Source organism: Centropristis striata, chromosome 3 (genome assembly GCF_030273125.1).
Source record: "Centropristis striata isolate RG_2023a ecotype Rhode Island chromosome 3, C.striata_1.0, whole genome shotgun sequence".
Taxonomy (NCBI): Eukaryota; Metazoa; Chordata; class Actinopteri; order Perciformes; family Serranidae; genus Centropristis; species Centropristis striata.
Genome location: NC_081519.1, coordinates 7,511,229 through 7,537,469, shown reverse-complemented (window position 1 = coordinate 7,537,469; position 26,241 = coordinate 7,511,229). Strand labels below are relative to the sequence as shown.

General features: G+C 39.5%; 2 protein-coding genes across 2 annotated transcripts; both read left to right on the top strand.

Moving 5' to 3' along the window:
- Positions 1-7,261: 7,261 nt before the first annotated feature.
- Positions 7,262-19,196, top strand: LOC131963810 (von Willebrand factor A domain-containing protein 1-like). Its single transcript, XM_059328384.1, has 6 exons — positions 7,262-7,438; positions 13,319-13,858; positions 14,510-14,788; positions 15,463-15,735; positions 16,345-16,623; positions 16,752-19,196. The coding sequence occupies exons 1-6, from the start codon at positions 7,357-7,359 to the stop codon at positions 16,769-16,771; spliced, it is 1,473 nt and encodes a 490-aa protein (XP_059184367.1). The 5' UTR covers positions 7,262-7,356; the 3' UTR covers positions 16,772-19,196.
- A 2,554-nt stretch (positions 19,197-21,750) lies between these two features.
- LOC131969176 (olfactory receptor class A-like protein 4) lies at positions 21,751-26,237 on the top strand. Its single transcript, XM_059330353.1, has 4 exons — positions 21,751-22,026; positions 22,938-23,201; positions 24,358-24,603; positions 25,081-26,237. The coding sequence occupies exons 1-4, from the start codon at positions 21,751-21,753 to the stop codon at positions 25,291-25,293; spliced, it is 999 nt and encodes a 332-aa protein (XP_059186336.1). The 3' UTR covers positions 25,294-26,237.
- Positions 26,238-26,241: the final 4 nt, after the last annotated feature.

Below are 26,241 nucleotides of genomic sequence, written 5' to 3'. Positions count from 1 at the left end.
TATGACATTAACTATTCCTGTAACACATCGCCCACAAAATCACAAAATCACATTGACCAAACGTAGTCAGCCATAACTAGGTTTTGACCTACTTTTTGTTTTTGGGACAAAGGCCTTGGGGTTATTCTATCTTTCTATATTTCATGCATTATTTATTAGGGTTCACTTTAAATACTGGCTGCTACAATCGGCCAATCAGAGCCCTACCTCCCATTCTGAGGAAAGCACATGGAGAGCTGATGAGAGCCAAAGGCATATCTGTGTGATATCTGTGAAGATTATCTGCCATCCGTTATTATTTTCAATGTGTGTGTCCATAGACTAGTAAGTAAGATGATTTGATGCATATCTTTTGGTGATTAACGCATATTTGTCAGTTTCATAGATGTATTGTGAACTAAATTGAATCAGCATAACTACACTAGCCACATGTCAACTATGCGTTTATCACTGTAATTGTATATTTGGCATGGAATGAAGGTTATTTACTCACGTAAGAGTGTAGAAACACTATAGAAGTAACAATATGTTGGCTTTAACGAAGACGGGTGACATTCAGTTAACATTTGACAATGTGCCTGGACTTTAAAATGCCTTGTTGTTAATTGGACAGTTATTAATGTAAAGCATGGGAGGATGATAATTTTGATTGATTGGAACCTTTTCTGTTTTCTTTCCTTATAGAACAACACACACACACACACACACACACACACACACACACACACCTTCACACATTCACACTCCCACACTGTCTGGGAAGAATAAATATCCTTTGAAGAATTTATGTGTGCATTCTTGCCGATGCCCCACAATGGCTACTACATCCCAACAGTCAGAATGTCTGAATGTATAAGTGAAACCCTCATTACAGTTTTAGACTAAAAGTCTTCTCTTACACATAACACCTTTAAACATTATTGTTTGAGAAAATCCATAAATGTTTTCAAAAATTACAGGCATATACTGTACTGTACAACACATTCATTATACCCCTGTTAAACAAGACTTACACACAAACCCACCTGCACACATTCACACATGTCCTCAAGCACACACATTTTATGCTCATACACATGTTTGTCCATGAAAATATGACGAGAATGCTGCCTTTGCCAAACTACACTTCATGGGAAATTCCAGTTTTCCACCTCACAGGGAGAGCTGCTGATGCTGCAGGCCCGGGCACGCAGCAGACAGAGGATGAGAGCGGAGACGGAAGGAAGGAAGCCTCCATCCTTATTAATCTGTCCTTTGAGTCGATGCCTCTAATCAATACCTGTAAGTGCTCTGTGTATTATGTTTCCCTGCTTTTACAAGAGAGACCTTTTGCTTCCAAGGTGTCCTTGAGGGCTTTTTCTGCTACCAAACTAAAAAAAGACCATGAGCTCAAGTGTTCACTCCAATTTTTAAAGAGGGTTCGTAATGAAAGCATTCAGTCTTAAATGGAAATAGGTTACCACTTAATTTTCGTCTTGTGAGTTCAATATTATTGTATCACCGAGCTGTTGTGATAACAAACCGTTTTAATTGGTGCGGCTGAGGCGGAGAGCTGACAGCACATTAATCTGCAAGTTAATCAGCTGGACTCCTCAGCAGAGGCACAGCTCATCAGCATGGTGTTAATAAAATGGCTTTTTAATAGCACATCTCCCTTCGTTGTGCACAGCCAGGCCGTGATTTCTTTACACTGTGCAGAATGAAGTTCTGCTAGTGTTAATAATGTTCGTCTTCAAGCTGCGTGCACAAAAAGAATTTATTATAGTGCTTACACAGTCTTCTTATACATTGATTAAGTTGGGTGCATGAACACGTGAACTCACACACACATAAGCTGGGCGTGCTACTGTGGGAGTTAATGTCTCACTTATTATACACTGAAAATCAAAATTAATCTGTTTGAAGAGAAAGTTAAAACTGCAAGTCTATGGAGTACCACAGTAGGAGTCGAGAGAGCGTGCTGCTTCTGATGGAGAAGAGGCAATCTATCTGCGTATAGAGCTGGAAATAATACTTTATGATGATAATAATGAGCTGCAAATAGTAATGCACTGAATTTCGTACAAAAGCACAATTACACATTACGACCCTACCTGACCGAGCATACAACACAACTCCTGCTACAGGCCCTCTTAATATCATATTTACACTATTGCAGCTCTCTACTGGCAGGTCTTCCTGCATGCAGCTCCAAGCTTCTGCAGATGATCCAGAACGTGATGCCGCATCTGGTCTTTAACCAGCCCAGGAGAGCACGTCACTCCATTACTCATCTCTCTGCACTGGCTCACAGTTGCAGCCTGCAGCAAATTCAAAACCCTGTCTCGTGCTTACAAAACAGCAACTGGCACAGCTCCTGTCTACTTGAACTCCTTTATGCGTGAGTTTTGTGGTCCTCTGTGTCTTTTATTTCTTTTATTTATTTTACTACTTTTAACTACATCTTTTATTTTATTTTACTATGTTTATCTGTTTGATTGTATTGTTTTATTTATGGCATCATTTTAGATTGATACACTTTTTATTTATTGCTGATTGGTGTATGAAATTGTTTGTTTTATTGTTGATTTTATGTACAGCACTTTGGAAACGTTTGTGTTGTTTTAATGTGCTATACAAATAAAGGGGGATTGGATTGGATTGGGTTATTCAGGTTGATAATCCCTCCAGCTCACTACACTATTACAGTAAAAGGTGTCTGCAGCGCCCTATGTCTCAAACTTAACTCTTCTCCTCTGTAGTTCCCAAACTCCATCTGATCTGCTTAGTCCCTCTCAATCTTTAAGAAGAGACTGAAGACCCAGCTCTTTCCTGAACACCTTCACTAGAGGTGGGAATCAGTAGAGGCCCCACAAAAAAAATTGGACTTAACTGATATCAAACATGTATGGACGACAACAATTGCAGTATTTTCTCAAATTTTCCTAACCTTTAAGCTTCACTGCACTGATTTTTTTTGAACGAAACATAAAAAAACTTGCAGCGTCATTTCGACAACTTCCCAACAGAATATCCTGCCTATAGATTTCTTAGATCTTCTAGTTTCATATGATGCCAGTATCTCCAGTATATTCCTAAAAGTGAGTCTGACTTCATATTTGCTTGTGTTGTATGGACTCTCAAATGTACGTCGCTTTGGATAAGAGTGTCTGCTGATTTACATTAAACATTAACATTAAAAATGTGTCAGCCGCATCCTGCGGCTGACACATTTTCGTCCTCCTTCTTTTTGTAAATAAATAAAATAAATAATAAATAAATAAAAATAAATAAGAGCGGGGTTTCTGCCTGCAGGTTTTAAGAGTTTGAGGTGATGATAATTTGCCATTCAGAATGCTCATTTTATTTTTAACTCAGAGTTTTTATTTAACACTGCAGAAGCCTGATTCTGTCCTGAAAGAGCTGGAAAGTTCTGAGTTTTTAACCTCTGAAAATAAAATAAAATAAAATTAACTTGATAAAAGTGCACTTTGGACATTAAATGTTTGATTTTCACACTGGATAAGCAGTGTGTCAGTAATTCATGTTCAACATAAATTAAAGAGCATTTAAGGACACATGAACCTGCAGACAGACTGTTTGTCTACATGAACGGACTGAACTTCTGCCATCTGGAGATACCAGCCTGGTATGTAAACAGAAGCTTTTTTGATCATGTATCAAAAGACAAAATCAAAATATTTCCCTTATCAAACTGTAATCTTTCTTCGATTTCTCGGCACATCCTGTCTGAGACACTGGCAAAAAGTCTGAGGGAAAAAAATACTGTCATGTACAGACATTCAGTTTATCCCAACACATCCAAGATAATTTAAAAAAAAGAATGGGCGGTTTGTTAGTGACTCCCAAAAAAACATTGTTAACTGTTCTAATCAAGTTTTCAAGTCTATTTTAAATGTGTTGTTAATGTTGTGAAACCAAGCTGCAACTTTCGGGACTGAAAAATTAAGCCAAATCGTAAATGACAAAAACTGCAGTTTCTCTTCCCTTGATTATCATTCTATGACGCCCTGATTTACAAATTAAACACTGAATGTAACACACACACACACACACACACACACACCAACACAGCCGGTAGACTGTGAGCAGCCAGAGCCAGAACATGCTGCAGAAAAATGTTGCAGAAGCAGAATTGAGCATTTTAGTCTCAAAGTAGAGATGGGCTAGTCTGGCTATTTAAACATCAATTTCTGTCCCTCTACATACGTCATCTGGTATAACTGATACGATTGGCTAAGAGCTACGTACAGACGATTTTGATAGACATTCTTAGCGTCCAATAAACGGCTCTGGAGGATTGTAAACCACACCTCCTCTACGGAGAAATGAATGGCTGGTGTCCAGACTAATCTCATTTGTGATTAGTCTGGCATTAGCCAGGCTACAAAGATTAAACACAAAATGCAGATTTAAAATTTTCCTCCACATCAAAAGGTTTCAATGCATGGTCTTATTACAGTTGATGACTCACTGTACAACTGAACTTCACTTAAATGCCAGATGAACAAAGTCTTCAAAGCAGCTAGCAGACCTGCACAAACTCATTCAGCTCACGCAAATCAAACAGGTGACTGAACAACACAAAATGCTTCTCCAGAATCTGTCCCTGCTCACTGTAGCATCAGCAGTAACATAACAGCTTCAGTAAACAGGCAAACAGAGCACAGCACATGATAACACAAACCACTGAATAGCAAGGAGTTAAACACAGGAGAGCGCCACTGTGAGCAGAGAAGCAGCATTTAGGACCGATATTACGCTACGTTATGACACTGCGTAGCGCTTAAACTATAAATAAAATGTTATTACACTAAACTCACCATCTAAACGTTAAAAATGTGTCAGCCGCGTCCTGCGTCACAGCTGCGCGACAGCAAAACAGAGGCCTGCCGCAGGTCATGATGTGACGTAAAAAAATGCGGACGGCAACCAAGTAATTTTATTTTTGCTAAATTATTAATAAAATAAATAATAAATAAATAAAAATAAATCAGAGCGGTTTCTGCCTGCAGGTTTTAAGAGTTTGAGGTGATGATAATGTGCCATTCAGAATGCTAATTTTATTTTTAACTCAGAGTTTTTATTTAACACTGCAGAAGCCTGATTCTAATAAAATTAACTTGATAAAAGTGCACTTTGGACATTAAATGTTTGATTTTCACACTGGATAAGCAGATGTGTCAGTTATTCATGTTCAACATAAATTAAAGAGCATTTAAGGACACATGAACCTGCAGACAGACTGTTTGTCTACATGAACGGACTGAACTTCTGCCATCTGGAGATACCAGCCTGGTATGTAAACAGAAGCTTTTTTGATCATGTATCAAACGACAAAATCAAAATATTTCCCTTATCAAACTGTAATCTTTCTGCGATTTCTCTGCACATCCTGTCTGAGACACTGGCAAAAAGTCTGAGGGAAAAAATGCTGTCATGTACAGACATTCAGTTTATTTTGATTTGTAATACGTGGCATTGCAGCAGGGCATCCAGTCAAGGATAAGAAACTTTCTTTAGGTCATTTTAATGAAAAGATTGTCACCATCAGCACACACGCCAATGTCCATTAGTCACTATGTATGTGGTTCTATAAGGTAAATAATAAGCAACAATATAAATCAAACTAGTCTTGGTTATTGTATTCGACTGGAACATAGATTGTCATAAAATCCTCTTATATACATTAGCTGCATCACCAAGAAAAGTAATAATACAACAATGCAGCTATGTAATTGCTAAATAATATTTACTAACAAAGCCATTTAGAAGTAAAGAAATAGCCTATACGGTATCTCTATTAAGCAACCTATGTAGTTAAGGGCTACATGTACTCATATTTGGCTACAGCAGCAAAAACATAGAGAACAGACATCTCAAATTGGGAAAATTAACATCACAGGATGCTACACAGTGCTCTACCAGCAGTTCACATTAGCTTACAGCCTAAATTAACATCCATGATGCATGAGGAAATTAACTTGTGCATGTGGACACATAACCATAAGAACTGCCGCCAAAAGAGTACAAGTGATTTACAAAAAAATTACAAGTAGCTGCATGCATACACAATCAATAGAGCAGCTGCTAGAAACTTGTCTGGAGCACATGCATGCTGTTCATGCTGTAATGTAATGTAGCATGTAATGTTCAGTACAGTAATGTCAAAAACATCCCCAAGTCGAAAGGATTTCAATATGTTTTTTATATTTTCCTTTTTTTTCCACAACTATCTGGCGACCCCAAGAAATGATTTTGTGGCCTTCTTGGGGGCCCTGATCCCTAGGTTGAGAACCACTCGTCTAGATTATTCTCATTATTTCCAGGCAAGAAACAGACGCTTAGTCTTGGCACATGCAGGGCACCTTCAACTCAAGAGGGCACATTCAGTCAGTGCCCTTCATTAATTTAGCCTTTTATCTTAATCTGTTGGCACACACACACACACACACACACACACACACACACACATGGGGAGAGCAGGGATGTGGTTCCTATTGCAGTGTGTGTAATGAATGCATGTCGATAGGCTGCCCTTGATCCAAGTTACAGTATCTGTGTGATAAGTGGCAGCTGTGGTATTTACTGTAATCTGGTCTACTGGACTGGCTGAATGGGGTTCCTTGCTGCTGCTTGATCCCACGAGGTGCCCTGTTACTGTTTCCCAAAGTTTCGTGGTCAGCCTGAGGGTTTCCCCAGAGAAAATGAAGACCAGATCAGTTTCACTGCAACTCCACCAGCAGCAGATTAAGCTGAGGGAAAAAACAGATGAGATCATTCTTCTTGCAGCCACAGCAGACATTTAATTCCAGCAAGCTTGTGATGAGATTTTCTTGGTTCCACTGGGACATACAGTCTGTTACACAGGTGTGTGTGTGTGTGTGTGTGTGTGTGTGTGTGTGTGTGTTGGGTCAGGTGCCTGTCTGTTTGTATGCAACTCTGGACTGAGGAAATTACAGTGCAGGAGGAAACAGTAATCATCAGGAAACCATCTGTCCTTCAAAGTCCCATCAAAGACCAAAAAAAGTGACAGTGATATAATGTCCGGGCTCAGCATCTGGAGGAGGAGTAATCCGGACTAGAAAGTGAAGCCGTTTAGCGGTCTGGGGAAGATGTAACCTCACATTAAAGGGGATAGCTGCAGTAGGCTACGCGTGACGCAGGTGTTTGCTGAAGAAAAGTTTGGATGAACCCCGCGCAGCAGCAAAACTCAGCGGAAGAGGCGACAGAGAGACTCTTAACAACACAGTGATCTGTGCGATGGGAGCCGGTGAAGGAAGACCCACTGGTTCTTATTTCACCTGCCTGAGCTGTTTCTGAACAGTCATATCGTTTTAATGCTGCTTGGAAAGGATGAAGGGCATTTTACTTCGCTGTGTTCTTCTCTGGGCGACGTTGCAGCGGAACAACATGCAAATGACTGTACCTGCCACAGGTGAGTGCACAACATACGCTACAATGCAGACATGAAACAGAGAAAATACAAGCCGAATTAAACAGCACAGAACAGTAAACAGACCTAATGTACAAATGCGTTAACAGACTGTCTTGATGTTTTGTATGTGGAGTCTGGACTGAAAATGAAACCTTCCGAAAAACTTGTTTTTCCTGCTTGGTAGCTATAAGTCACCTTTTATGCAAAAACACTAAAACTGACAAGTTAAAGTAAAATATTTTGACATTGCTGTTAATAGATGTAAGTGAAAGCACAGCCAAACACGCCACAGGGTGGCATAAAGAAATGCTGGTTAACGATTACTGACATTTAATAAGTAGCAACAGGATCAACTGCACAGGCAGTCTGGTTTAAACAAGTTGACACATGGACACATTGCATAACAGTGTTTCATTACTTTTTATTCAAAACATTTAATGGGTGTGACTTTTTTATAAGGTCACAGTTTATGATCTAATCAATACAATTGTCTGTATGCATCAAAATTACTGTAAATAAGTTATAGTTATAGGCTTTATGTAGTTACTTGTTCTTTCCTTGAGTTTTTGCAATTAAATGCAACTTTATGCTGATTGTATTTGTTTTATTGTAATGTCTTTTCACTTCACAATTATCTGACTGTTGCACTTACTAGTTACTGCTTCACATACACCAAACTGTTTATTATCACTGTTTATGATGTTAAAATAGTTAATAATTGTTTCATCTGTAATAACAGTCCAATATTATAATACATTATAGTGAGCTATTACACTAAGAGGGGACACATTTCTGCATAATAAGTACTTTTACTAACATTTTGCTGATAATAGTTTTACCCATTACCTAAGATTTTTAATGCAAGACTTTTACTTCTAATGGTCTGTTTTTAAAGAAAAAAAGCAGAATCCTTCTTCCACCACAGCAGGTGCAGATTTGAGGTTTAAACTCGAAAAGAGGCCAGCTGGCTCAACTGGACTGAAGTTGTTTTTCTGCCTTCTTATGGAACAAATTATCAGGGTGTGTACTGAAATTGAAATAAGCTATGGAAAATGTCCTCTTGTCCAAATTATGTCACCACTGGAGATATTACAGCCAAGTTGGACCTCAACCAGCTTATAGAAACATATGTAAGTAAATAGTGCGTCCGCCAGCACTGGTCTGGCCCTGAAACATCGTCAGCTGCTTGTGTGAAATTTATTATGTTACTTTCATAAAGCTGAGGGTCTCCAAACAGATTTTTAAAGAGAAAGGTCAAAATTGTTGCAATAGCGTTTGAGGCACCATAACCTTTATGAGCTTAATCAGCTGACTCCTTATAGCGTCTTCCAGTCCAGCTAAACATTGAAGGTTTTTGAAGCCACCACAATGTTACAATGACCTTTGATGAATTGGAAACACACAAAGGGTCAAAGTTCAAAGACAAAGACACACATGCTGCTTCTCAAAACCTTCTGAGTCCTACAGAGGCAAGACTCTTTCCAGTCATTGGTATAACACACCAATGGAACGGGATTGTGAGTGTGCGTCATTGGACAGTTCCTATGTTCGATTCACAATGTTATGGTTCAGTCTATGTCTGCTAGGGAGTGGGTGTGCTTAGTTTGAGTGACAGGGTCAGACTGATTGCACACATGAGGGGTGTGGTGTTTCTCACAATCGAGCCCAACAGTCTGCACCTGGAAAGGAAACCAATTAGGCCGCCTTCAGACTGCCAGCCAAAATCCGATTTTTAGCCCATCCAGATTGGAACTAGATGGCTCTTTTGAAGTCTGAACAGTCACAAATCACATGAAATCTGATTTTTGCAAACTGGATCGAAACCACCTTCGGGAGGTAGTTTCAGATCGCATTTGGACAGATGTGTCTCAGTCTGAACCTCCAAACACTCAGATCGGTTTTGACTGTCCGTGACGTTAAACTGAAATCATTTTCTCCATATACACATATCATGTCATAGCTCAAAAATATTTCCAAAGCTAATAATAGTCTCTCTGATTTGGTCACAGAAGTTAGAAGATAGTGAAGCATAGTGAGAAGAAGGAGAAGAAGTCTATAGGCTGATTGAACATCCGAGGATCTCAACACAGCGTCGGAGCTCGTTAAGTAATGAGATGAACTGTCCGTGACGTCACTCTACGCGTCACTCATGCGGCCCGACAGGGGCGTCCCGGTTTCTCCCCTGGTGCGTCTGAGATGTTCTGCACCTCTACTGGACAGTGATAAGGCCAATATACTGCGGTGACCTGCCTCCATCATGTTTGTTGTTGTTGTTGTTGTCGCCGTCGCAATTATATGACGTCTGACGCCGTTACTACAGCAACCTGTCAGATCAGTCGATAATGTGGCCCAGTCTGAACAGAGCCATATCCGATTTGGACACTTGCTAAAAACAGTGTGGACAGTCAGCCCTAAAAATCAGATTTGAGTAGGAATCTGATTTGAATCAGATCGCCTGCAGTCTGAACGCAGCCTTTAGCACAGCAAGCTGCAGCCACAGGCTGGCTTAGGAAAAAGGACACTGGAGTGAGACACTGAAGAAAGAGAGAAGACTTGAACCTGTTCTTGTTTTTCCCACACCACCACTTTTGTATATACACCTTTAAAAAAAAAAACCTGAACACACTACCTGGAGCGGGCTGGCACATTTTTGTTGAAATTGAGGAATAAATACTTTTATACATTTTTTTTCAAAGCCTAGCAGCTTAGTAGGTCACCATTTTTTAAACTCCCGGCAGACCTTTGTGCACAAAGCATTATTCATAATGGTTTGTCCTTCTCATGCTCGACACAATGTTTAAGAAAATAAGCCGTCAGATTCTCTCCCAGCTTACTTGCCCAAATCTCTGGATGTTCAAAACAACCCTGATAGGTGTTTCGAATACCGTAAACTCTGCAATAGCACCCACACTATTATGTTTTATCACCAGTCCAGAATCCTCACCAGTACCTCAACACTTCACTCTAAATAGGGCTAGAACACTAGAAACACTAGAATTTTGCTGTGAGGATACACATAAGCATCCTTGGAAATTCGCTGAAAAAACGACTCTGTCCTCTGCTGAATTCAGAGGATTCTTGACATTGTGACAGTCCTATGACTTGTGTCGATGAGTTAGTATCTTTCACATTCATTTGAGGATCCTTCCTTGACTTTGAGACCAACTACCGTGCACTGTGATAGCGACCAGTCAATCACAAGGTAGGCCCGCCCAGCTGTATCATCTGTTTTACTCTAAATAGGATCATAGTTTACACTCTTTTTTGAGGTAATAAATCAAGTCAGAAGTAGGCTCATTTTTCTATTGACTTGCATACAAACAGACTTTAAACCCACCTTTATTTGTGAAAGTGTCATGTTAAATACAGGACAGTCTGTTGGGTTAGATGTTTGGCTTAAACACAAGTTATAGTGTTTATTCGTGAGCTTTAGAGATGCTGGTAGGTGGATGTTGTTATTGTTGGACAATTTCCAGTGAAAGCTAATCTGATGGCTCCAGTGCCATATTTAACATATCAAACTTCTCATCCAACGGTCAACAAGAAAACAAATCTTATCAGCAGATGTGAGAAATCTGGAGGTAGAATGGGGGCTGAAGAGATCAGAGATAAAACCTGGTTCTGGTCTTTGCATGGCTGCATTATCAGAGTAATGCAGTTAAAGTGGTTTATTCTTCTCATGGATCAGTTCGTTCGTTACTGTATCTTTAGGGACAAGAGAAGCTTTGTTCTTAATGTTGACTCTGACATGGAGGAAGTTGAAATACTTGCAGATGGCCACAGCTAATTAAAAGTAAATATCTTTCACTTATTAGGTAAGTTAGAGATCTCCTAAATAAGCACACCTGGAATGTGTGGAATTTTTAATTAATTTGCAGTACCACTTTCCTGCAGAAAATCTGTAAAAGTTTAAACGGCGGCAGAGCAACATTCATTTTATGTGTAAAACGTTTTAGATCATTGGGAGTTTAGAAGTAGCCTGCTTTGATCCAATACAGACTGGAAGGTCTGCCATCTGTCTGTTTGATGCCGCTGCATGTTGATATTGCATCGAGTAAACTTCACAGGATGCATTAACATATTTTTCATTCATTTGTGCAGCTCTGCAGCGTGGCATATGGCCTTGGCACAGCTTAAAACCACTTAAATGACAGAAGACATTCTCAATATATCTCTCCCTCTCTCTCTCTTGCACACAAATACATAATTGCATGTTTTTTTTCTCTGAGGAATGCAAAGATAGAGCAATTCCTCTACATCTCCATCAACAGCTCTAATCAAACCTTCTCGTCTCTCTGTCTCGTTTCTGTGTTCTGTCTCATTTTTCTCTTTCAGCCTCTGCCCTCTTCCCCCATGTATAGACAGTATACACTTATAAATGTCCACAGAAGTTTTTCCTCCCACAGCATCTCCTCTCTTGTACTCTTTTTAAGTTTTATGTGTTTTATTAAGATGCTGGCTGACACCTCTACCACCTGATTGTGCTGTTCTCCTTCATTTCCTCTGAGCCTGTTTATTGTAATGCGGCTTCGTTTTGTGCCTCCCTATAAAAGTTTAATGATTATGGACCACTGCTGCAATAAAATAATGGGTGTGTTCTGCGGAGGAGCTGCAAATAGAAAGGCAGAGCTGTGTAAACGATATGGAAGAAATGAGGCTATAAAGCAGATGCGTACATTATGTAGAAGGCAATTAGGAATTACTCGATTTCTGCTGCATTTATTCTCATAAAGTAGACGCTTAAAGTGACCCTGCACCTGATCTGGACCTCGCCATGGCTTGTTGGGCGTTGTGAAAAGATAGCTTGAAAAGTAAAGTAAATAAATGTGAATGAAGGACAACGTTAAGACCAGATGTAACATAGAACTATATAAACTATTATAACAGGTGATCGTATTAAGACCAATATTTCATGAACCACAAGCACCAAATGTTCCCAAAGTCACATTTAGACAGCCAGATTATAAGAAACACTCAGTGGTTTCCAGAAGGAACAGATGAGTGAGTCACCAAATGTACTGGACTCGTATCAGACTGTGCAGGACTGTGCTTTAATGTAGAATTGATTCCTTTCATTGAAAAGGATTCCACTAAAATTACTTTTGGATGACAAAATTGAGCACAATGGCTTCTGAGAAATGATGAAAGGTGAAGATGGGGAAACCAGTATGTGTTCATTCAAGTGGAGAGATCCCAATATTTGTGGTGTGCTCTCTCTCTTTTTCTCTCTGCGCTGCTTTTCTACTGTCACTGATTTATCTCCAATGTAAAACTCATTCCAGTTTCACATGATAAATCGACTCTGGTGACCCTATCCTCTGCTGTGGCTCCATTTAAAGTATTCTCAGTGCAATATGTTTTGATAACGTTTGAGCAGATTGTTCTCATGGTTTCAGTGTTACGCATGAAATAAGACAGCTCATATACCTGATATTGCCTTTCATTCTCTGTATAAATGCTTCCCAGGGGCAGCAGTTTCATCTGAGACATTATTAAGATCAGTCATGCCTGCAATACCTTAAATCAGTGTCCCTTTTGTTATATGACTGAGATATTAATATAGTCATGATGGGATGATTCATCACTGCCAGCAGTTTCTAATGTGGTTGAGTGTAGGCAGCAACGTGTCACGTTTTATGAAAACTTCAATGTTAACCATTAATTAAAGAAAAATTGCCTGTCTGTGTCTTGATCCAGTGTCTAAAAAGGGGGAATTGAAGCTCTACTTTCAAGCTGCTAATACCATTATATAAAAAAATTAACATTTCACTCACAGAAAATTATCACCTGCAGGTTTAGAAACGAGGGAATTTGTCAACCACAACAAGAATGGCTGACATATTGAAATGACCTTCCTGTTTTTCCTTTTGTTGTGCACAGTGTTGAACTGCTGTGAAGGCGATATTCTCCTTCTGCTGGACTCTTCTGGAAGTGTAGCAAACTACGAGTTCTCCCGTCTGTTGCACTTCAGCGGTGAGCTGCTTCGCCCCTTCTCATTGGGCCGCGGACACGTAAGGGTCGGGCTGCTGCAGGTGGGCACAAACCCGAACCTGGAGTTCGGCCTGGACGTCCACAAGGATCAGAAAAGCCTGCAGAAAGCTCTGTGGCAAGTCAGCCAGCTGCAGGGAGACACCAATACAGAGGCAGCGCTCGGGGTGGCCCAGCAGCTCCTGACAGAGACGGATAAGAACGTGCCAAAGGTTCTGCTGTGGCTGACGGATGGCGTGCAGCCCGGAGACGTGGACGAGCCGATGTCTGAGCTGAAGGCGCAGGGAGTTTCTGTGTTAGCTGTGTCTACGGTACACGGCAACTACCAGGTGTTACAGCGTGCAGTGACACCTCCACTGGAGTCTCACCTCTACTCTGTGGACATAGATAACATCGAAATCATCACAGAGGACCTGAGGGAGGCCATTATCAGTATGTGTGTGTGCAGCAAGACCAAAACCACTATCAGTTTAAGTGTAGACTAAATATAGAATATTTTCACCCTTTATCCTGTTGTCAGACAGCCCTGTTTCAGGTTTGCGTATGTGGAAGTAAAGCCGTTATCTGTGCTCTTGTCAAAGCCACCACCAAAACCCAGCAAAGTCACACAATAACACAAACTAACTAATCGACTGAGGCAGAGGTAGACCAGAAACTCCTGTTTTTCACAAGTTAATTTTTTTTTTTTTTTTTAAGTTTCCTACATGTAAACATAATCAGGACTGTCTGACAACAAGGTAAAGCATTGAAACTGTTATAAATGTAGCATAAACTTAAACTGATATTGATTGATATTGAGTTTCTGTGTCAGTACTCCTGCCCTCCATCTCATGTAGTTAATGACATGGATAATGGAAACCATGGACCATGGACTATGGATAAGTACCTCATACAATACAAACATCAAAAAAATCTCTTCATCTATGAGCTTTAGCACAGTAGAAGATTTAGTCCAATGGCAGATATTAGACAGAAACAGTGATTTCAAACTACAGAATTATCTAGTTTCTATATTTTATCTCACTCTGCCTCTCTATCTCTCCTCTCTTCTTTCTCTCTCCCCTCGCCTTGTCTTATCTATAGAAATTATTCGTGCAGAACGGCTGCGTGTGGTTCACTTGACCTCCCACAGTGCTGTGCTGCAGTGGCGTCCTCTTCTGAGTGCAGACAGCGGTTACTATGAGCTCTCATACAACTCTATAGGGAGAAGGGACCCTGACACCAGACGCACTCTCTCAGGTGACGCCAGCTCAATTGAGCTGACCCAGCTGCAGCCTGACACCACCTACACAGCTACCCTCCGCCCCGAGTCCAACCAGAGGCTGTTCAACACACTCTCTGTTAGCTTCACCACACTTCCTGGTAAGAGCATTTAAAGTGGGTTTCCTTTTCCAAAGTTACATATACTTGTTTTCATATTCCTGTAATGCACTGAAGAAAACATACTTGATTCATTACAAAAAAGGAAAAGACAGGAAGAAAATCAATTTCACCTCAAAGCACATTCACTTGCTGTTATTGTTGGTTTTCAAAACCATTTTGCACAATCTTCCTCAGCAGATTGAGTTTTCTCAGTTGTCATTAAATCGTAGATGCTTGAATTTCCATTTTTCTGACACAAATATATTACAAAACCAGAGAGACTCAGTCATTCAACAGGCTGAGAATGTGTCAAAGAGGGTCGATCGTTTCTAGACAACCGATATCCGGGCCATTAGAGAGCCTTTTAACGGAAGTTTTTCTGTCTGCTGTCTGACATTTAAAGAGTTGTAAGTGCATTATTTCATTTGCGATTACGCGTCAACACACTCGGCACCTAATTCATCTTACAGTTACTGCCCAGCAATCTGTATAAGGTACACTGAGTTATTAGCCACTTTATTAGGTACACCTGTGCAACTGTTTTTTTTTTAACACAAATATCTAATCAGCAAATCACATGGTAGCAACTCAATACATTAAGGCATGTAGCGAACTGTCCTTTTAATTTGCTGCAGATATTCACCATCTCACCCGTGCGTCTTGACTCCTCTCAGATGTTTTAGGCCCGGCTGTGGTCTCCGTGTTGGACTCTGGCCCACGTCACATCCGTGTGAGCTGGGGTCCTCTGCAGCCGGCTCAAGTTAGATATACGGTGGAGTATGGAGCTATTCCCAGGGGACATGTCCACACTGTGACAATCCACGGGCAGCAGAACTCCACCTTACTGACGGGCCTGGAGCCGGGCACTCAGTACCTGGTCACAGTGAGCGCTCGTCATGACAATGGCAAAGAGAGAGCCATGTCTGTAAGAGCGTGCACTCAAGAGGGTACGTTTCCCTTTTGATATTTGTAGACTATAGCATTCTGTGTGCACATGTGTGAGTTTGTGTCTTTCAGCTGTTCTTCTTACAGATAATTTAGATGTTGTAAGAGCAGATTTAATGTTAATTGTTGTGTGTGTGTCATGGTCCACTTGTGATTGGCGGGTCCGCCTATATAGGTGGGAACCTTTTGGGGGCTCGTCAGGTGTTTTCCAACCGGAAGGGGAAAAACAGTTTTTGACCGCTACGCTATACGCTACGCTGCGGTGCGCAGCGCTCATTATGCTTCGCGCAGATGTATGTATAAAAGATAGTGTGATTAAAGCATGAGATGTTAAATGAATGGAATTGTTTTGCATCTAAACTGAAAAGCAACTGGACTCTTATTCATCATTTATGGCAAAGTCAAAGCGTGTCAATTAGTTTTCCTGTTGAAATGCCTCAGTGGCTTAAAGCATTGGCTTAGCTTCTACAGATGTCTTTGGTCAGGAAGCATTATATTTGTTCTGTTTATTTCACTTGAAAGTGAGAGTCCCTTTCCGAATCATTTTCTGTTATTTAACACTGCATCAGTTTCACTTTTTCTTGCATCTCTCAATGTTTTTTCTGTTGCAGCTGCTCTGCCGGCCCTGACCGACCTTCATCTGACCCCGGTGCAGCGTCAGGAGGTGCAGGTAGCGTGGACGGCCCATCAGGAAGGTTTGAGAGGCTACTGGCTGAGCTGGGAGAAACTAAACTCCCACTCGAAGCCCTCCATCTCCTCCATCTACCTGCCTCCCAGCTCTAGTTCAACACGTCTCACGCATCTCGCACCGAGCAGTCGAGTGTGCGTGTCCCCGATCTACAGCTCGGGCAGAGGAGACGGGTTATGCTGCACTGCAGAGATGCACACAGGTTGGCTGAGCTGAATATTATTACCTGCTTTTTCCCCCTTAATTCATGCAATTATGTTCATACACAGCAGGTTTGGATCATTAGAGGAAGTGTAATTTCCCATTTTTCTGTCTCTTCTCTCTGACAAGGTGCCAGACAGTGGGGTTAACAACCAGCGTCTGCAGTAATCAGGCAGCTGGAGCAAAAAAAAAGTGGGTGAAATGGAGCATTTTGAGTGCTGGATGCATTTGATAACTTGTGCAGAAATGAATATAATTATGAATAATATTATGCTAAGTTAAAATGTTCTCCTTGAAATGAATTGTAGTGGCAGAAAAAGGCTTTATCACACAACCCCAGCCCTCTGTCCTCACAGTTCTGAGCAAAATTTGACATAATTATTCATTTTAATCATCAACTTTGTGGGAAGGCTGCCCATCAAACACATCAGTTAGTCAGGAACATAAACAGCTGCACAGTTAGCAGGTAGGCATTCACAGTGTGAGCAGCTATTGTTAGGGCAATTATTATTTATTATTATGATTAAGTCTGTAATGTCAGCCTGCATAATTACAGATGTATTTATACTTGAATTTATATGAACAGTGTTGTTTTCTGCTTGCAGGTACAGTGCTTAACAAATTTATTAGACCACCTGTCATGTGAACAAGAAAACATAAATCTTTTAGAAATCTTTCAAAAGCTTGTTTAAAACTAAAATGTTATTTATTTAGCAAATAACATGAATTCACCTTTTTATACCCAGATTAGAGCCGGCTCACTGGGCTTCATTCAACCACTAAAACTAATGTTGCTGTTCAGAAATGCAAGTAAATAACTATAATTTGACGACTTCTTCAAGAAATAATTATGTTCTTTACTATTTTTACATTTTTTTGTAAAACAGTCAATTTGAAAATTCCTGGATAACAGTAATAATTATATTTTAGCATTAAAAATCTAATTTCTGTTAAAGAGCTTCTACATAGTGTTGTATTAACCATTACAGGAACATAATTTTTTTTTTTGGTAATTACAAATGCTGTTAATTTAGGACCGCTGTGGCACAAACCGGGGGTCTAATACATTTGTTGAGTACTGTACATTCAAAGTTTTTGTTCTGCTCTGTATTTCCTCCTTGACTTGTTGACCTGTCGTTTTAAATCCTAATCACAGTGAAATATTTTTTGGGCCGAGGCTTCACACAGCAGAGAAGTGACTTTAGTTAGAATGGAGTATTGGTTACAGCATCTGAAACAAGATAAGCAAGAGGAGATGACATAATGTTATAATTATTATTGCAACTAACTGAAGAACCATAAACCAAAAAACTGTCGAGCTGTGTCATTAAAAATGCTAGTGCCCTAATAAACTGCATCCTGAGAAGCTGAACTACAGAAGCCTGATGATTGGGCAAAACAGCATTTAGTTTTCATTTCATTATTCAGTTTAATTGGTGGAAAAGAGATCAAGCTACATGAGCATTGTTCAGAGGTCTGAAGCTACAGTGAGATCACAGGTCACCTCGAACCTTTTTACTCCACTGTTTGAATTGTTCTCATATTTTCTCTTGAAAGTCTGTTTAAAAAAGTCAGCTACAGAGGCACTGAACATACTGAACCATCCAAATCCTCTCTTGCTGTTTGACAAATCCCACTTGATCATAACTGTTTATTAGCACAGGTTAAACACTACAGAAGGACAGGTGTTGTGCTGTGTTTAAATGGACCTTTTTCAGCAGATATTTTGACTTGTCATAGCATGAAAAGGTGAAATTAAATCATTAACAATGGCTCAGTTCCAATGAGTGTCCATAAAAGGGCCTCCTCTAAGTGGAATGCAGCCATCATTAATGTTAGTTAATGTACTGGTGCTTCAGAGTCAAATTCAAATGAGAGGATCACCGCATTGCCTGCTAATTCTCAGATTAGCATAGCACTTATAGGCATATAGAAACAGTGTTTTTTATGAAAATGATCCCAATGTATTAAGATAAAAACATTGTGTTACACAGCAGTGTCTGTGCAAAGTTATTTTCCAGAATCTTTGTAGTTGCTGCAGGAAACAAACTGTTGTAATGATGCATGCTGGCAAATATCTTGGAATATTTGTATTGCATTTGATCAAATTCCTGTTTATGTGCTATTTTTTTCATCATAATAGAAATTGTCAAATATTGAGATTCATTAATGAGTCAGAAAAACACCAGTTTTTCTCTTGGCTTCACTCAGTGACGGACATTTAGCAGTTGCATCATTATGTCACACACAGTAAAATCAGCCAGATGTGTTTTTGTGCTGCCGTCGGTGATAAAACGAGAGGGGATGTGCTGCTGGTGAAGCATGAAGATGATTGTTGTATTAAAGGTTATCGGCTCTTTAGATCAGACTGAATTCCAGCTGCATCCTGTTTCTGCGCTTTCTGTACAGTGTTTAGTGCTGATAGCCAATATGGACTGTAAATATATCTTTTTACCGATATTTTTTTGTATTTCACTTTATATGCTACTGAATCTGTGGCCAGGTTTGTCTGGCAAAATGTCTTTCTGGTCAAATTAATAGAAAAAGATTTTTATTAAAAATATTTATACAGAGTCCATAAGTATTTTTTTTAATGGCTGTGAGTGGGGGGGAATCTGTATTAAAATGTTTTGTCCTGTCTGGTATTTGGATGTTTATGGGACCATCTAGTGGCCATTGGCTGCAATCAGAAATGAACTGCGTGACCTTCATGTCATGTGACAAAATTGACTTTTGTTAGCAGGATTCCAAGTTTTGTCTCACTATATTTTATAACTTCAGTTAAACACACACAAACATGTTCATAGACTATATCTAACCAGAGAGAATGTAATGGATGGGACTGAAGACACTTTGTTTGAGAGGATCTTACAAATACATTGAATGCACCCACTGAGCTAATATGAGTTTTTGGTACAAAATTAGTAAACACACTGGTGTGTTTAATGTTTATGCAGTAGTGATGCACCAGCTGCTGTTTAATGGACTTTCATATCATAAATTGTCCACTGTAAGAAGAAAGACATATAAATTATTGGATTTGCAAAATTGTGGGAATTATCAAAGTTGGAACCTTTTCATGGTAATTAACGGGTATTTATGGGAATAAATTAATTCTGCACAGTGTTTCCGCTGATCATAAACCTCTTGATCTTGAATTAACCGGCATAGCTAACTGTGCACAGAGTGTCCGGTGCTTGTTGTAAACAAACAGAGATCGCTAAGTGAACACCTCCTGCAGCAGATGCAGCACATACACACTGTACTGCTACAGAGCTAACTGTTAGCCTGTTAGCAGTGTGCTACTGTGGACCTCGTTCCGCGACGCCAGACTGCATTCAAGGGCAGAAAATCCTGCCTTTGCAGGATCACTATGAACGCTCTAAGGCGAGAGCTGACACAGATCTTTCCAGCAATATAGCGGGTCGCTGATTTTTTCAGGGGAGAAAAAAGGCCCTGCCCTTCGACAGGGCCAAAAAAGTCCGGTAAAAAGACCTCTCAGAGCGGCTCATATTCAAAATAGGGACGTTTCGGCGAGTGAGACCCGCCTCATTCCGGGTATTGGACTGTAATGGAAACACCCAGTTGTTTATTTCAGCTTAAAGGAATACTTCAGCACAAAAACAATCCTTTAAATATCATTTCCTCGCCACTTGTTGCCTTAAAGGGGACATGAATTCCTAAATCAGTTTGTGACAAATGGTTTGTACAGGATGTGATTGCAGAACGTCTAATCTAGCCTTAGTGGGAACTTAACCACATTTGATTGGCTGCTTCCTGTGACCAATAGGGGCTCAGTCCTTGTTAATTAGTGATGATTGTGAATCATGACTCTTAAATGAGAACAGGAAAGACACCATGATTCAATTTACTGTTATAAAACTGATAAAAAGGTAACTCGATTTATTTTGGGATAGAACTTTTTGTGCCCACGTCTGGCCCGATGACAAAAAGCCCAAATGAAGACAAAGATGGAAGGATAAAATAGGATGTTGTGCATTACCATTGACAGACAAAGCTTTCCTATGTACAGCTGCACTTTAATGACTGTTGGCAGTGCATTATCTTTCCTGTTGGCTAGCTTGTTTTGTTTTTTTATACCATTCCATAGAGAGATATTAAAACAAGAATACTATCTATCAGGCTGACATACACTTTGTTGTTATGATGTTATGACCCCAAACTCCTTCAGTTTCCTAATTTAAAAAACAGGCGTTCTTACATTTAAAATCAATTTTGTCCATGAAATGTAATTTGACATAAGATTTCATGTTAATGTTCTGTAACCCACATAGAAGCAAGAACACACATCCAGGTGCATCTCAATGTATTAGAATATCATGGATAAGTCCATTTCCAGTAGTTTAAGTCAAATAGCCCCAACCAAGTAATAGCCTAAGTACATATAGATGGACCTATTTTTAGAGGCAAACATTTCCAAATTAAACATACTTTTTAAAATTGGTCTTTTCTAATATTCAATTTTATTTTGAAACACTGAATTTTAGGTCTTCATTAAATGTCAGCTATAATCATTATAATTAGAAGGAATTAAATAAATTAAGACATGACATGTTTAATTCTGTGTGTAATGGTTCTATATAATGGGTTATTTCCACTTTTGAATTGGATTACAGACATAAATAAACTTTTCTATGATATTCTAATGTACTGAGATGAACCTGTACACACACAAACAGAAAAGCTTCCACTTCCCAGAGGATAATTGCGAAACAAATCAAGTTGCAAAGGAAGCACATTTCATTGCCGGAGGCTGATTAATCTCCTGTGTTTCATTAACACGCACCTTCAGCTCCCCAAGGCAGGAAACATCGTGTTGCTTTTTTTGGGCTTTCTGACGGCCTTCCAGGGGTTGTCTTACCACATCGTAGCGCAAAGACACCTCTGCTGTCAGGATCATCATCTGTCACTGGCCCCAGAGGGAGAGACGCAACTTGGCTGACTGCACCTGCAAAGATCAAGAAGCACAAAACAGCCCTGAGGTGAATGTACTGGTTGCTGAGTTATATTCGTCCGGCATACATTAAAAATGAAGATGGAACGTGTTTTAAGACTTTACATCAGCTGTTAAAACTTAACAGACGAGTTTGTTGGGACAGTTGCTGCAATGAGCAGCCCCGTGCAGGAGGATGGAGACACGGAGCTGGTGGGGATGGGACTTCGTGTCTCTGTGTCTCCTGTACAAACTGCCTTTTACATCCTCCTGGTGATGCTGGGCATTCTGGGTAATGCCACAGTTGTTGGTGTGATTGGTAAGAGTGTGGTGATGGACGGCGGCGGGGGACGAAACTCGGACATCATTATCATTAACATGGCGCTGTCCAGTCTGCTGGTGTCCGTGACGAGGAACACGCTGCTCGTCATCTCAGACATGGGCCTCGAGGTATGTTCTCTTTAAAATCAATAGATTTTTAGGCAGCCAATGATTGGCCCCTTTAGTTAGTTTAAAGGTTGTGTTGATTTTCCTTATTATCTTATCTTATCTTCCTTATTGGTTGCCATCCCAAAGTGCAGATTTTTGACAAGAGGGAAGTTTGTGTTTGCCAAAACAAACCAGCTGAAAACTGAAATACACACTAAGTATGCAGTATGCACAAAAATGCAGTGGGTGAAGAAGTATCAAAAAGTATTAATAGGCCTAACACTCTGTGCATTAAATATCTAGCTTAAGAAAAAGTGTGTAATTATTGGTAAAAATGCTCTTAAATGGCTTAAAGTCAAAGTATTCATTAAAATGTTCCCTGTCAGTGTTTTGCTATCATATATGATGTTTTTGGAATCATTTGTGTGTGTTGCATTTTACTGCTGTAGATGTTTAAGATTGTGCTTACTGTAACTTTATATTCATTTTCAACAACCATCTGGCGATCCCCAGAAATGATCTTGCGATTCCATTATGGCTCCCACTGTAATGATGTCAGAAAAACAGCCCAGTTTTCAGCTTTGTGACAACGCATTTTCCAGCAGATTCAAGCGGGATTTTAAATTTGATTATGCTTAAGAAGTACGAGAATTTTCTCAACCCATAAATGAAAACTTCATGGAGATACATGGTTTTCACTGGACAGGAAGATGATGAAACACTGTAATCTGATAAGTAACAAAAGCCATCAGATAAATGTAGCGTAGTAAATAGTGCATTATTTGCCTCTGAGCTGTAATTGAGTAAATGTACTATTCCATCACTGGTAAAGGTTGGTGAAAGAGACCTCTTTGTATCTCCAGGAGATAAGCATGATAATCAGAAGAAAAATCCCCACTGTATGAATATGCACCGGTCTCTTTCTTTCACAGCTGTATTCATCCAAAGAGTGGTGTCAGTTCCTCATGGGCCTCTGGGTGTGGCTGCGATCAGTCAACGTGTGGTCGACGCTCTTCCTCAGTGCGTTCCACCTGCAGACACTGAGGCGCGTGGCTCCGACCTCAGGGAGCCTTCAAGGGCCTCGGGGTGTTCCTAAGACCCTCCTGCTGAATCTGGCCCTCATCTGGCTTCTCAACTTTATTTACTCCATTCCTGCTCATATGTTTTCCACTAGTGGAGACGTGAACAGCACAGAGGTGAGATGCTGCATTAACCACCTGCTGTGGTTTTGGATGTTTCAGTATCATGAGCATCAGGTTTTACAGGTCGTGATTTTTTTGCTGCATGCTACTTTCTTTTAGAAATGTGCATTTCCTTTTTACATCGATTTGTGTATGATATGGAAATCAACCTGCTTTCACAGTGAACATCAAGTTTTTATTTATTCTTACTTATTCTTTATTCTTATTTCTTGAAGTTACAATATCACTATTAAATAACATTGCCGCCATGAAGTGATTTAAAGGCATATTATGCATTTGTGCTTACTGTTTGTAAACTTGGCCCCTCCTACCCGGCTCAACAAAAGCGAAAGCACACCTCAGATTCACGCTCGTGTTTAACTAATTGAGGATTGAAAAAAGTTTATATATTGGATAGATTCCTAATAATATCAAGATAATTCAAGCTTTTTGAAGCATTTATCTCACCTGTGGAAAGGCCTGAAATCACCACACAACAGTGTAATAATACAACTACAACAATGTTGTTGTTTTGTGTGTGTTTGAAGTCTTTACACATTCCTCTGTGGTTTTGTGTCTATTTGAAGTTGTTTTATGTTTCTTTGTGGTCATTTTGAGTCTCTCTCTGGTTGTTACTTGTGGCTTTTAGTGACATTTTGTTGGTGAAGGACAGGGGGACCCCTAGTTTGTAAGCCTGTTCAGTAAAATATTTGTGGTTTTAGTATTTTCATCTTTTTTACAAAAGTTGCTGAAAGTTTCTAAATACATTTTAAAGTGGCTCAATGTGTTGCTATGTGCTTTTTTGAAAAAAGATTGCCAGAGTAGACTAAAATTAAATTTACTAAATTCACCTTGTTACTTTTGATCTCAACGCTGAATCTGCCCGACACTTGTGTTTTCAGTTTGACACAGACTGTCTGAATGCTCAGTAGTTCTTCAAACAGATTTGTAAAAAGGATGTACTAAGATAAATGCTAAGACTCAAGACCCCTTTGTGTTATTTAAGGCTAAAAATGAAAGCCCGAAACCCTGTACCAGCCCCCTGTGTTATCAAAGGCTAACATGAAAGTACATTCATTTAAACTAATATTAAATTTAGCAACAAAAGTGCTGAATTGGGCTCATTGTTGCTGACGCCAACCCTCTTCCTCCCCTCCTCTGTCTTCCTCAGACCCTGATGCTGGTGAGCAGCACAACGCGCCCTCTGCTGGGCTGTGTGTGGAACTTTCCCTCCATCTACAGTGGCCTGGCCTATGCCACCACATCTATGGTGATCCATGAAACAATTCCCATAATACTAATGGCCATTACCAACCTGGGCTCCCTTTACACTCTCTACACCCATGGCAGGAGGCGGAGTTCGGCGCAGGACGCACCCGTCATAAAACGAGTGCCTGCTGAGAGACGAGCAGCCAAGGTGAGGAAGATGAAAGCTTTGTGGTTGTTAAGAGTTCACTCAAGCCATGTTTATCATGCAGATGAGTCATTAAATTTAAATTATAATTATAATTTCTTTATTTTATTTTTTATTTTATTTTTATTTTATTTTATTTTATTTTATTTTATTTTATTTTATTTTATTTTATTTTATTTTATTTATTTATTTATTTATTTATTTATTTATTTTATTATTATTTTTTTTTTCCTGTCTGTTTTTGGTGTCCGTCTTGGCTGTTTGTAAGTGTTTGTATTATATGTTGAAAAATTTAAAATTAAATAAATACTTTAATAAAAAATAAAAAAAAATAAAAAATGCAGATGAGTCATGGATAGGTAAACTTAAGTGTTGAATCATAAATTAGATTGATTGATTAATTGATATGTATGTCAATAGTTTTACGTTTTTTTTTGTCGAAGTGAACATAATTCATCAGTTTCACTTGTGTTTCTGCAGGTGATTCTCGCTCTCATAATGCTCTTCATTGCATCCTGGGGAACCAGCATTATCTCTGTCAACTATTTCAACTACAACCGTGGCTCTTCTGCAGAGTTTCTTCTGGTCATTGCTCGATTTGCCAACATTATCTTCATTGCCATGTCACCTGCTGTTCTAGCAGTTGGCCACCGGCGGCTGCGATCTTTCATCAAGTCTGCGCTCTCTTACTGACACAGCTCACACAAAAAAACATTTAAAGTAGGTCCATGGTTATAGGTAAAAATAAGTCATGTTTGTCTATGTGCACCTCCACATATGTGCTCATCACTTGTTGTTAGACTGATGCACTCAATAGAAAGGCAAAATGCTAAATAATCTTTAAGGTTACAAGGTTTTGTGCTACATGACACAATTAATTCAATATGTAGACAGGGGTGATAGAAGAGGTGACATCTTTATTTATCAGTCAAAACAAAAAAGTCAAAATAAATAAGTATTTACCAAAACCACTTGTTTATGTTTACATAAGTGGGGGTGTTAGTGTGGCTCCGTCTAGTTTTACTTAAAACGCACACTTCAATTATAGAGCGTGAGGATGTAGCTGACGCGTGTCTTAAGCCGAAAAAAATCCCACAGTTTCTATCTTATGGTTTATTGAAAACCTTTCGTTTGAGCATTACCAACAATAAACTGCAGCAATCCAAAATAATAATAATTATGAGCACGGTCAAAAACTAGTGTGCTCTCCTCGTCTCCATAATCCTAATTAAAGCAAAGTAAGCAATTATGACGTTACACACATCTCAGCCAATAAGAAGAGTGCAATTCCTACGAACCAATAGGCATTCCTACAACCTCAATAAAGAACTATAAACTTATAAAATACAAATCTGAATTATTTATCAGCTTCTCTACAATGTACAAAATGGCTCTAACAGGGGGCAACATTTTTCGATATAGGTTCTGTGTAGAATGGATGTTATTTAAAAGCAAATTTTGTTTATTATCCTCTAAAATATTGGATTTAATGGAAGCTTATAAATAAATGGTTATCAACAAATACACAATAAATGAGAAGGATTTGTCCATTGGCCAGAAAGCCAACTCCAGACTCACTCTTTCTTTGGAATAAGACATTTAGCCTACTATGTTTGTATTTTTCAGCACTGTGTCCGCCAT